The following is a 13,452-nucleotide window of genomic DNA, read 5'->3' as shown; positions in this document are numbered from 1 at the left end:
TATTGGTTTGCTGCACCCATTAACTCATCATTTACATTAGGTATTTCTCCTAATGCTATCCCTCCACCATACCACCACCCCATGACAGGCCCCAGTGTGTGATGATCCCCGCCCAGTGTCCAAGTGTTCTCATTGTTCAATTGTCTCTCTGTTGGTCTGTTATCGGTGTATGGGAATTCTTGTGATTTTTACACATGGATTTTGTATCATGAGACCTTGCTGAACTTGCTTATCAGCTTAAGGAGATTTTGGGCTGAGATAATGGGGTTTTCTAAATATATAATCATGCCGTCTGCAAACAGGGTCAATTTGACTTCCTCTTTTCCTAATTGAATACCCTTGATTTCCTTCTCCTGCCTGATTGCCCTGGCCAGAACTTCCAACACTATGTTGAATAGGAGTGGTGAGAGAGGGCATCCCCGTCTTGTGCCAGTTTTCAAAGGGAATGCTTCCAGTTTTTGCCCATTCAGTATGATATTGGCTGTGGGTTTGTCATAAATAGCTCTTATTATTTTGGGATACGTTCCATCAATACCTAGTTTATTGAGACTTTTTAGCATGCAGCACTGTCGAATTCTGTTGAAGGCCTTTTCTGCATCTATTGAGATAATCATGTGGTTTTTGTCTTTTGTTCTGATTATGTGTTGAATTACACTCATTGATTTGTGTATGCTGAACCAGCCTTGCATCCCAGGGATGAAGCCAACTTGATCTTGGTGGATAAGCTTTTTGATGTGCTGCTGGATTCGGCTTGCCAGTATTTTATTGAGGAGTTTTGCGTTGATGTTCATCAGGGATATTGGTCTAAAATTCTCCTTTTTTTGTTGTGTGTCTGCCAGGCTTTGGTATCAGGATGATGCTGGCCTCATAAAATGAGTTAGGTAGGATTCCCTCTTTTTCTATAGATTGGAATAGTTTCAGAAGGAATGGTACCAGCTCCTCTTTGTACCCCTGGTAGAATTCGGCTGTGAATCTGTCTGGTCCTGGACTTTTTTTGGTTAGTAGGCTCAATTTCAGAGCCTGTTATTGGTCTATTCTGCAATTTGATTTCTTCTGGGTTTTGTCTTGGGAGGGTGTATGTGTCCAGGAACGTATCCATTTCTTCTAGATTTTCTGGTTTATTTGCATAGAGCTGTTTATAGTATTCTCTGATGGTAGTTTGTATTTCCATGGGATCAGTGGTGATATCCCCTTTATCATTTTTTATTGGGTCTATTGATTCTTCTCTCCTTTCTTCTTTATTAGTCTTGCAGTGGTCTATCAATTTTGTTGATCTTAAAAAAAAAAAAACAGCTCCTGGATTCATTGATTTTTTGAAGGGTTCTTTTGTGTCTCTGTCTCCTTCAGTTCTGCTCTGATCGTAGTTACTTCTTGCCTTCTGCTAGCTTTTGAACTTGTTTGCTCTTGCTTTTCTAGTTCTTTTAACTGTGATGTTAGGGTGTCAATTTTAGATCTTTCCTACTTTCTCTTGTGAGCATTTAGTGCTATAAATTTCTCTCTACACACTGCTTTAAATGTGTCCCAGAGATTCTGGTACGTCATGTCTTTGTTCTCATTGGCTTCAAGGAACATCTTTATTTTTGCCTTCATTTTATTATTCACTCAGTAGTCATTTAGGAGCAGGTTGTTCAGTTTCCATGTAGTTGTGTGTGGGGAAAAGAAAGAGACTTCAGACTGTTACTGTGTCTATGTAGAAAGAAGTAGACATGAGAGACTCCATTTTGTTCTGTACTAAGAAAAATTCTTCTGCCTTGAGATGCTGTTAATCTGTAACCCTACCCCCAACCCTGTGCTGGCAGAAACATGTGCTGTGTTGACTCAAGGTTTAATGGATTTAGGGCTATGCAGGACATGCTTTGCTAAACAAATGCTTGAAGGCAGCATGCTTGTTAAAAGTCATCACCACTCCCTAATCTCAAGTACCCAGGGACACAAATCACTGCAGGAGGCCACAGGGACCTATTCCTAGAAAAGCCAGGTATTGTCCAAGGTTTCTCTCCATGTGAAAGTCTGAAATATGGCCTCATGGGAAAGGAAAGACCTGACCGTCCCCTAGCCCCACATCTGTAAAGGGTCTGTGCTCAGGAGGATTAGTGAAACAGGACGGACTCTTTGCAGTTGAGATAAGAGGAAGGCATCTGTCTCCTACTCCTCCCTAAGCAATGGAATGTCTCGGTGTAAAACCCCATTGTATGTTCCATCTACTGAGATAGGAGAAAACCACCTTCAGTCTGGAGGTGAGACATGCTGGTGGCAATACTGCTCTTTAATGCACCAGATATGTTTATGTATGTGCACATCAAAGCACAGCACATTTTCTAACCTTGTTTATGACACAGAGACATTTGTTCACGTTTTCCTTCTGACCCTCTCCCCACTATTACCCTATTGTCATGCCACAGCCCCCTCTCTGAGATGGCAGAGATAATGATCAATAAATACTGAAGGAACTCAGAGACCTGTGCCAGCGCAAGTCCTCCCTATGCTAAGCACCAGTCCTCTGGGCCCACTTTTCTTACTCTATACTTTGTCTCTGTGTCTCTTTGTTTTCTCAGCCTCTCATCCCACCCAATGAGAAATGCCCACAGGTGTGGAGGGGCTGGTCACCCTTTCATCTGGTGCCCATCATGGGTGCTTTCCTCTAGGGTGAAGGTATGCTCGAGTGTGGTCACTGAGGACAAGTCGATGAGAGATTCCTGAGTACATCTACAGTCAGCCTTGCAGTAAGTTTGTACGCTCGGAAGAAGCCACGGTAACAATGGGGCAAACTAAAAGTAAATATGCCTCTTATCTCAGCTCTATTAAAATTCTTGTATAAAGAGGGGGAGTTAGAGTCTCTACCAAAAATCTAATCACGCTATTTCAAACAATAGAGCAATTCTGCCCATAGTTTCTAGAACAGGGAACTTTAGATCTAAAAGACTGGAGAAAAATGGGCACACAATTAAAACAAGTAAGTAGGGAGGGTAAAATAATCTCACTTACAGTATGGAATGATTGGGTCATTATTAAAGTAGCCTTGGAACCATTTCAAACAGAAATACTAAGCAGAAACATCAAAGGTAGGTAGTTGTAGATAAACTGACCTAAAAATATTGTTGCTAAAGGCAGGACAAAGCCTTAGACATTAAAGTTAAGGAATGAAGAACTTGGTCAGATGTTGAGGGTGATCAGATACCAAGGGTGCGGGAGTCTTTCTAAACTGACTTAGCAGGATTCTTTCCTAAAACTGGGCAATGCAGCCCTCGCAAGAACAGGAGGTCCAGGGCTGGGGACTAGGGTGGAGGATTAGGGCAGAGGAAGGCTCAGAGGAGCCTAACAAGGATTTGGTCAAGGTGAGCCTTGTCACTGGATCCAGCTCCTCTGTGACAGGAGGAGAGGGCAGGCAGGACCACAGGAGGGAGCAGGGCTGTCCTGATGGCCTCTGGCTCCAGTTCCAGCACTCAGTGATTGAGTTGAACAGGATTCCAACCAGGAAGAGGAACCACTCTCCAGAGTCACTGCACTTTGCTAAAGGAATTGATATTTAAGATTACACAAACAGTGACAGGGAAGTCCCAGCAGTGACCCAAACAGGATAAGAAAGTCTGACCACCCAGAGATGTCAAGGAGATGACTCACCTCCTCAGAGTCATCTGTTTTCCTCATTACCAGGCCTCTGCAAACTGAAGCCCAGGGAATCAGATGGATCTCTGGCTGCAGCAGCCAGCAGCCTGAGTTCCGGAGGCCGCCCCTACTCCCCTCCATTCATACGTGGTTCTTCAGTCAGTGAATCTGCACTGACAAATGCTCTTTTTGAAAAATAAATGTTAACTTGCACTCCAAAACCATGAATACCGTTCACATTCTGGTCCCTGATAGAAAGGATTCTCTTTCTCCCCATGGAGTGCAAAACAATCAGACCTCAGACACTGGGCTCTGCCATCTCTCGCCTTTCCTAGTTGGGGCTACCAGCAGGATTCCCCATGAGTATCACAGTTTCCTAATGATGTGGAAGAGCCAAATGTTTTACCAACATGGGCCCATAGTTTAGAAGCATCCACATGTTCTAGCAGGGCCAAATGTGTTACCAACATTGGCCCATAGTTTAGAAGCATCCACGTGTCCACCATGTTTGAGGAAAGGGAGAAAAGAAGGAGGGATAGAGTGTGAAAGAGATGAGCTTGTCCCCAGAGAATTCCAGGCACTCCAAAAAGGAGGCTCATGGGCTTCCCATTTGAGAAGCCACCAAATCCTGTGGCTGCTCAGTCCCAGCTCCTACCATAGACCAAAGTGTTAGTTGCTCAAAACCCAGTTGTGCAGAATCTCAACTCTTGGCCAGCTTGTCCTCACCACTTGAACTTTTATGTGATGTTTTCTGTGCTTGGTCATTTATTATGGTATTGTTTAGTGTTCACTTATTATTGGTCATTTATTGCAGAGAACTTCTGCCACCCACCTAATTTCTCACCCTACTAATTCAGATAATCGGATCAGTAGTCACCCATGCAGCCTAGGGGAACACAGCTTTCTCTTTTGTCACCTGGCAGAAGGAAAACATGCCCCCTCCTGGGCAGCTGGACTCCTCCAGGTTACATGGGCACTGGAAGCCCCAAGCTTGTTCCTCAGTCCATGGTTGCTATCTGGCCCCTTCCTAGTGTGTCCTTAAAACTGTGGACTATAGAAATCAGGGAACAAAGTGATCTGTCATTTTTTTTTTTAGATGAGGGTTTCACTGTGTTGCACAGGCTGAAATTGAACTTCTGGACTGAAGGAATCTTCCTGACTCACTCTCCAAATTAGCTAGCATTACATGTGCACCACCACATCTGGCTACTCCATCATTTTTAACCATGTTGATACATCACTCCAGATGTCTGTTCATCTCTGCTGGTCTGAACTCCTAGATACTATGCTTTAGAAAGTAGCCTCTTTCTCCAGATGTGTGACAGACACAACATTTGCCTAAGGTCATCAAACATCTGGAGGAGCTGGCCAGCTACCTCAACCTGCCACTTCCTATCACTCCATACTGGACATCACACTTGTACCTCCTCCTAAGAGCAACCTACACTGGTATCTTTCCTACTGGGATTAGAGAGCTTGCTGCATCAGAACAGCTGACCCTCCCTGCAGTGCATGCCAGTGTCCTGACAGAAGATGACCACTGGTCGTGTCATCACATGCAGGGCACAGGTCAGCACTCTGGCATCCCTCCCTCACACTCCACCCACCAGTGCATTCTCGCTATTTGGGTTACCTGCATCTCGTTTCTGATGATTCAAAACAAAACAAAACAAAACAAACAAACAAACAAAAAGAAACAAGAGGATTGCTTGACCTTCAGCTTACCCTCTGCACAGCATGTCTTCCTGAGTCTGGACTCCCAGCTATCCCAGGAAGGTGGAAGCCACAGAGGAGAACTAACTCCTACCCTTTGAAATGACCATTCTGCTCACAAACACCTGGTAAGGGACCTCCCTCTCTTTCCCTTCTCTGGGAATCTCCCACCATTTCCTGTCTAACTAGGAGGCATATATGTAGCTCTGTTTGAAGACCTTTCCTCCGTCACCCAGCAGTAAACACCATTGGGACACCTGCTGTATCTGCTGGGCTACACGGCTATTCTAGGGGTGCCAGATTCACAGTGGGGTGAGATGGTCACCAGGCCTCAGGTAACAAGGTCCCCTGTCCTAATACTGAACATGAGCACCCATGAATAATATGGTTCCCATTGCCAGGTTCCTGCTGATCCAGCCCTAGCCATGTCCAAGCCCAGGATGACTCTCGGCCAGGTTGTCCTCATCACTTGCACCTTTATGTGATGCTTTCTGCACTTGATCATTTGTTTATTATAGTATTGTTTAGTGTTCTAAACAAGTCTGGGCTGACACTGGCCTACCCTCACCTCCACCACTCCCAGGAGAGTCCTCTGGGTATCCTGCTAAGGCCTAGGGTTTCCTGGTGCTTCTGGCCAAGCCTGCCACCTCACCATAAGGGCATTTGCCACAGGGTCACCATCAGGCATGGAGGGTGGGGTTGAGAGAACAAAGGGAGCAGCTGTCAGTTCAGAGCCTCCTTTCACCCTCCCCACTCCTGGAATCACATTCCAGCCCAGGCCCACAGCATCCCGAGCTGGGGGCTTTGTCAGCCCACAGGGCACCCAACAGACCACATCCTCTCAGTCTGTGGAGAAGGAGAACTCACAATCCTGGCAATTAAGCAACTCGGGGGCCACTGGAAAGCCACACTGAGCAAAGGACGAAGACACACCAGGGCTCGATCTGCAGGACTCCATTCCTGGGAAGCTCAAGGACAGGCAACAAAGGAATCTGTGGGCTGCCAGGGTGGGGTGGGCACGAGGGTGGCTGGAGAGGCAGGAGGATACCGTCTGGGACAAGGCAGATGTCACAGGTCTGGACAAAATGGTAACACAAGTGTATGCATTTATGAAATCCCTCAGATTGGGCACATACTATTAGGCATTTTATTGTATGTAAATTCGACCTCATTTAAGGCAATTTTTAAAGTATCAGGTGAGTCTTCCAAGCAGTGCACGGAGCAAAGGAGCCCGAAGCATGACTGCCTAGGAGAGAAGCAAGAGAGGCCTGTGGGTTCCCACATTCCTACCGCAGCTGCTGCTCCTTCTCCTGACATTCCCACTGCCTCCCAGGGGTCTCTGTGCACCTTCCACCGGGCCCCACACACAGTTACCGTGAGACTCCAGGTCATTCCCTTCCCTGCTCACATCCCCTCCAGGAGCTTCCTGTTCCTGCAGCAGGCATGCCCAACCCCAACTCAGGGCCTTTGCACTGGCTGTTCCCCTCTGCCTGGGGCTTCTCATCCTCTCCAGTCTCACAGAGAACTCCCTGACCAGGATCCAGTGGTCTCTCTCTAGCCCCTGTTCTATTTCACTTCCAAAAGAGTGAGTATAACTCCCTCATCCTAATTGTTGATCATAACCTACCATCCACTACACACACTGTGTAGGAATTTACTGTGCATTTCCATAGCCGCCTGCCACATGTGTGCCACGGGACACTTGAAATGGGGCCAGTCCAAAATGACTTCTGGTCCAAGTTTAAAAAATACACAGGGAACTTCAAAGAATTACAAAATCAAAAAAAAAAACAAACAAACGCATAAACGATCTCGTTAATAATTGTTCCCATTAGCTGAAATAATATTGTGGCTATATTAGGTTAAATAAATGTTTTAAACATTACCTTCACCCATTTATTCGCATCTTTTAAAATGCATCTACTAGAAATTTTCAATTGCTCACGGGTTGGTGTCACATCTCTGTTGGGCAGCAGCTCTGCAATGTCACCTTCATGGCTCATCATCCAGGTTCCATCTTCAAGCCCTAGACCTCCTGGCACAGGGAGTAGCTGGTGATAGGTTTGCTTATTGAACAATGAATTATGAAAAGAGAAGCCAGTGACCTTTTCCAAAAAGGTTAATTCCCTTAAATTTGGCAAAGAAATTCTCCATAGTAGGGTGTGGACAGGTTCTTCTGGAACCTTCTGAAATAACCTCTCTGCTACAGATATTCAGAAACTGTGATCAAGTACTCCTGGATGCTCCTGATATCTGAAGACCCCGGGAGGTCAAACCCTGTATTTTTCCCTTTCCTGAGCAAACAGAAAGTCACATTGCTTTCACAGTCAAAGGAGCAGTGTCACCTCTGTGGAGACCCGGTGACTCAAGCTTGGGAGCACTGGGGAAGAGAGGCATGGCTCGGGGAGGCTGCAGTGAGGACAGGAGTGGGGAGGAGGGGGAGATGGAGGAGGAGGCCTGGGAGGGGCAGGGAGAACTGAGGCAGGGAGGGAGCTTGTAGTGGCAGGGGTGTGAAAAAAGAGATGTTGAAAGATGAGAAGTGTAGAAAGAGGAGGAGGAGTCAGGGAGTGGCGAGCATGGAGGGGGGTGGGGCTGGGCTGCCAAAGCAGGATAAATGCACAGCTGCCTGCAGGTGTGGGCTACCTGCCTCAGGCCCTCACCCTCCTCTCCTGCAGCTCCAGCTCTGTGCTCTGCCTCTGAGGAGACCATGGCCCGGCCCCTGTGTACCCTGCTGCTCCTGCTGGCTACCCTGGCTGTGGCCATGGCCTGGAGCCCTGAGGAGGACAGGATAATCACGGGTGGCATCTATAAAGCAGACCTCAATGATGAGGGGGTACAGCGTGCCCTTCACTTCGCCATCAGCGAGTATAACAAGGCCACTGAAGATGACTACTACAGACGCCCGCTGCGGGTACTGAGAGCCAGGCAACAGGTGGGTGCTGCCTCCACCCGAGGGGTCCTGAGTCCCAGCCTATTTGTTTCCCAACCCTCAAGAGCATTCCCAGCAAATCAACACTGACACATTCATGATCTAGTGCTCAGATTCATTCAGATTTCCCTGATTCTCTGCTGATGGCCTTCATGCCTAAGCATGCTCCCGGGCCATATACTGCAGCCACTGTCTGTCCTCTCAGCTTCCTTTAACCTGCAGCAGCCCCTGTGTCTGTACCATGACCATGGCATTTCCCAGGGTCCAGCAGGTGTGGATGGAGACTGTGCTGACTCTGGGTGGGCTTGATGCTGCTCAGGATGAGATCCAGGCCATGAGGCTCATCCTCCTCCCTGAGTCCTCTCCACAGGGGCCACACAGAAACCTGGCTCCCTGTTCTGCAGAGCCCTGCTTCCCCAAGTCACACCCCTGAGCACAGACCCTTAGGGCTAGCGGCCTTCACACTCAGGCAGGCTGATCAACCCCTACAGCCTAGGGCGGCTGAGTCCCTGCTGGGGTGGAGCAAGCCTGACACTGCCTCTACCAGCTGATGCAGAGTTAGACCTCCACCAGATGAGGACAGTGGTCACCCTGCAGAGTGGAGGAGGGTTCAGGTTGGGAGGGAGCTTCAGCAGGGCAACTGGGCCCAGCTTGACCTGCATCCCATGGCAGAGCAGCAAATAGTGACACAGCCTTTAGAGCTCCTCCACCTTCTCCTGGAAATTCAAAGGAATCCCCACCAGCCCTGTTTCTCCTGCAGCTGTCAGCTGGGGCCCTCTCCCTGCACAGGAGGTACACTCCCTGGTGCCATGGTCCCCACTGGCCTGCATCTCCCTCTTAAACATGACAGTAACTTGGAGTGAAGCACAGGACATAGCAGACCGTCAGGCCTGGAAGCCTATTTTAGACATGGGTAAACTGATACTTGAGTGACCTCAGCAGTTCCTCCTGGTTCCAATGAATCCCTCAACCTAGGTTTCTCCACAGCTCTGCCACGTTGTGTCTGGGAGAGGCCTTGTGCAGGGAAAGGGTTCAATTCTAGTCTGTAATTGTAAGACACATAGGTGAGCTGCTGACTTTAGAAATGTAGCTTGATTCTCACGCTTGAAATGGTGGCATCTGGGTGGCCCTATTGACCCAAAATATCTGTGTGTGTGAAGCATCTCATTTCCTACTCTAAATGAAGTAATAAATCTAGGTTAAATGGAGGGAATGAGATTTTCAGAAGTTAGCTGAAATTTTGTCATCAGACAGCCTTCCTAGAAAAGATTCAGTGTTCCCTCAACCCTGAGTCACAGGTAGCAGAATTCAATGAATCCTTTTACCCAGCACAGAGAAAACAATGTTTAAGAGCAGGCATGAGGCCCAGAACCTGGCAGCTGACAGGAAAAGTTGGCTTGTGTGCCTTGTGGTGACATGTGGGCAGCTCATGAAGCCCCAAAGCAAGTCCAGTGACTCAGGCACAGTGAAGTGCCTGTGAGTGCATGAAACTGATGGGGGCGCTGTCCGTGTGTCCTGTTTTCTCATGTGTGTAGATCGTGGGTGGGGTGAATTACTTCTTCGACGTAGAGGTGGGCCGAACCATATGTACCAAGTCCCAGCCCAACTTGGACACTTGTGCCTTCCATGAACAGCCAGAACTGCAGAAGGTACGTTCCTGATATAGGTCCCAGGCCAGTCATGCACTGCAGAGTGGTGCATATGTGTCACCCTCTGCCTTACACATGTTTGGAGGCTGTGTGTGTGTGCAGGTGGGTATGTGAGGAGCCATGTATGCACGGATGAATACATGTTCATGTACTTGTGGGGGGGTGTGCATGTAGGTGTGCATGTGGAAAGGGAAACGTGTACACACATGTGCCAGTGTGTGCGGGGAGGTGTATGGGAGCATGTGTGCCTGTGCATGGATGTGTGGGGGTGTATGGGGCTTTGTACATAGATCCATGGGGATGAGGCTTCCAAGTGAGTTTATGTACTTGTCCATGTATGTGTAGATGGGGTGGTGAGGGAGGGAGATGATGTGTTTGATTTGCTAGGAAGGCTTTATCTTGGGAATGGTTACTAGAAGGTCAACTCTGCCTGCTTTGGGGTGTTGCCTCTTGGATGGGAAGAAGCAGCTGCAGGGCTGTGTGCTGGGCAGGGAGAAGGGGCTCTGTCTAATCCCAGGCTCAGGCACCTGCATGCAGCCACAGCCACAGTGATCAGATTAGTGGGACCTAGAGCCTGTTAGCTGGGAAGCCCTGGACTTGCCCAGATCACCCAACACCAGCCTCTCCAAGGACCTGCTGGTTCTTGTGAGGTCTCCACTCAGGGAAGAGCCACACTCCCCTTGTTACCATTCCCCCCTGCCCCAGTTCTTTGAGGGGGAGTTGCCCTGCCCTGGGGTCTTCCCTGTGGCCCCTCTTAGTGCTGGCCTCGGTGCTGGAGGTGGAAGGAGCTGGGGGAAGTGAGCCACCTTCCCATGTCCTGCACCCTTGGGGCTCCCAAGGCCTTGCACAGGCTGCTCCTCACAGGGCTGTGCTGGGACAGGAACCTGCAGGTTGGGGTGGGGGCCCAATGCCACCTGGTGACTTGGAGCCTTGGGAGGGGTAAAGGAACAGTCACTATTCATTGTAGTTCAGTGCTCTAGGACTCAGCAGGGGTGGATGAGGGCCAAGTGTCTCACCTCCAGCCTACTCACCCAGGCTCTGACATCTCATGGCTGGGCATCTTCCCCTTTTACTTTAACCCACCCTGATTGGCCCTCTCTCTTCCCTTCACAGAAACAGTTGTGCTCTTTCAAGATCCATGAAGTTGCCTGGGAGGACAGAATATCCCTGGTGAATTCCAGGTGTCAAGAAGCCTAGGGGTCTATGCCAGACCAGTCACACCGTCCACCTCCTACTCCCACCCCCCTGTAGTGCTCCCTCTCCTGGACTGGTGGCCCCCATGCTGGGGGAAGTCTCCCCATGTGGCTGCACCAGGAGACAGACAGAGAAGACGGCAGGAGGCCTTTGTTACTCAGCAGGGGGCTCTGCCCTCCCGCCTTCCTTCTTGCTTCTCATAGCCCCGGTACATGGTACACACACCCCCACCTCCTGCAATAAAACAGTAGCATCGCCTCCCTCTGAGCTCTTGGCTGTGTGGGGATGTGCACACAGGCAGGGTTTCTGCAGTTCCTTTGTGAAGCCTCCTTGTTCTGCTGGAGTGGATATCAGAGGAGTATCTGGGAGCTGACATGGCCACAGCAAGGCCATCAGGGGAGTTGCTGGCACTTTCGGAGACCTGAGCTTCAGAACAGGGAGAGAGCAGCCAGGGGCTGGGAACCCAGGCCTTCAGCTGCAGCAGCCCCTGGTGATGGGGTCAGGGAGAGGAGGGGGCCCAGGCTGCTGCCTGGGAAACTGGGCTGGTGCTTTGGTCTGGGCTCCTGACATGACCAGGAGGCGGGGGCTGGCTGTGTCCACAGCCAGGGGCCAGGCCTCGGTGGAGCTCGCCAGGCCATAGATTCCATCTGTGCTTGCAGATTTGAGCAAACTCCAGGGACTGACCTTCTCTCATCAAACCGCCTAGACATGAAATAGATAGTGATCGATGTGTGGCTCTTTCCACGGGAGACTTTAGGCCCCTACATGGAAACAAAGTCCAGAATTGTGTGTGTGTGTTTGTGTGTGTGTGTGTGTGTGTGTGTAACTGATTGGGGAAAATGCCACCGAGACCAAAGACAGGCAACATCAACAGAGAAAGCAGCACCTGCTGTCATCCATCCTGGGAGGGTGTGCCCCAGGCTGGGAGGTTATCTCCTACGCTAGGAAGCTGTGCCCTAGAAGAGTTTTACACATCCACATCCAGCTGCTCTTTCTCTGGACTTGGATTTAAAACGAGCACTCAGGTCAGGGTTCTTGGCAGGGATGGAGAAGCTAAAACACAAATGGAAGTGACATGCAGTGGACACTCATTTTTTTCAAAAAGGATGTTTTAATTAATAACATCATCTTAGTGTCAAAACCATTCTGTAGAGTATTGGGTAGTTGTGCTTCAAAGAAGAAGCTACAGTCCTAAGTCCTCGCCAACCCTGCACGGCCCTTCCCTTTGCCATGTCAGGGCAGAGGGTTGCAGCCCACAGGGCAGGTACCTCTGGGAAGGGCTCTCAACTATCTCCCATGCCTAGAGCTGCATTGACCAAGGGTGGCTGCCATGAACACCGAGGGGGAAATGACAAAGGGGAAACTGCCCAAACAGCCCTGAGGCCAGCAGCCCGTGTGCCACACATAGAAAGCCAGGAGGAGAATGGTCTCGTGGGGAGAGTGGGGAGCATCTGCTTCATTTCCTCTCTACCACCACAGGATTTAACCAAGGTTTTAGGTTTAGGAAAATGAAGCAGCATCCAGGAGGCCATGAGCTGAGGAGATTTGAGTTTGGGCCTCACCTGGTGTCAGGGGGTCGGGTGTCGCACATACTGATTCAGGCTTCTGTTGGAAGAGAGGGGCTGAGAGCAGAACAGCAGGTGCCTGGGAATGGTGGTCAGGTGCGATGTCTTCCCTGCATGGAGATCCTTATGGTTCTCTGCCTGGGGAAGGGTCTGTCTTGACATAAGCCACCACCATGCAAGGACACAAGGAACAGGTGATTTTGTGTAAACCAGTAACTTTTCTGACATCTCTCTTCCTGGGGAAGTGGAGGGGGAAGTCTGACTCTCTAGAGGGCTTCCTCCACTATCGGGGTACCTGCCCTGAAAATCATGTAGGTTCTTTTCTATTTTCCTAAGCATTGGCTAGCTTGAGAAATAAAGGGACAGAGTACAAAAGAGAGAAATTTTAAAGCTGTGTGTCCGGGGGAGACATGACACTTTGGTAGGATCCGTGATGCTCCATAAGAAGCAAAAACCAGCAAGATTTTATTAGGGAGTTTCAAAAAGGGAGGGAGTGTGCGAACAGGTGTGGGTGACAGACATCAAGTACCTTACAAGGTAATAGAATATCACAAGGCCAGTGGAGGCAGGGTGAGATCACAGGACCACAGGACCGAGGCGAAACTAAAATTGCTAATGAAGTTTTGGGCACCATTGTCACTGATAATATCTTATCAGGAGACAGAGTTTCGAGATCAACCAGTTTGACCAAAATTTATTAGGCAGGAATTTCCTCTTCCTAATAAGCCTGGGAGTGCTATGGGAGACTGGAGTTTATTTCACCCCTGCAGTCTCGACCATAAGAGACAGGTACGCC

The 13,452-nt window shown here is 49.2% G+C and overlaps 1 protein-coding gene across 1 annotated transcript; it reads left to right on the top strand.

The window, feature by feature from the left end:
- Nucleotides 1-7,957: 7,957 nt before the first annotated feature.
- On the top strand, nt 7,958-11,352 carry LOC129052283 (cystatin-SA-like). The gene is made up of 3 exons (XM_054542383.2): nt 7,958-8,251; nt 9,784-9,897; nt 11,011-11,352. Exons 1-3 carry the CDS (start codon nt 8,027-8,029, stop codon nt 11,092-11,094), a joined length of 423 nt encoding a protein of 140 aa, XP_054398358.1. The 5' UTR covers nt 7,958-8,026; the 3' UTR covers nt 11,095-11,352.
- Nucleotides 11,353-13,452: the final 2,100 nt, after the last annotated feature.

The sequence above is a fragment of the Pongo abelii genome, chromosome 21 (assembly GCF_028885655.2).
Source record: "Pongo abelii isolate AG06213 chromosome 21, NHGRI_mPonAbe1-v2.0_pri, whole genome shotgun sequence".
Taxonomy (NCBI): domain Eukaryota; kingdom Metazoa; phylum Chordata; class Mammalia; order Primates; family Hominidae; genus Pongo; species Pongo abelii.
This window is presented reverse-complemented; position numbering and strand designations above follow the sequence as displayed.

Bases quoted from the DNA above. Each gene is read 5' to 3' on its own strand.
- LOC129052283 (XM_054542383.2), top strand. From the start codon at position 8,027: ATGGCCCGGCCCCTGTGTACCCTGCTGCTCCTGCTGGCTACCCTGGCT. The intron at 8,252-9,783 runs GTGGGTGCTGCC...TCATGTGTGTAG, and splicing joins TACTGAGAGCCAGGCAACAG to ATCGTGGGTGGGGTGAATTA. The intron at 9,898-11,010 runs GTACGTTCCTGA...TTCCCTTCACAG, and splicing joins AACAGCCAGAACTGCAGAAG to AAACAGTTGTGCTCTTTCAA.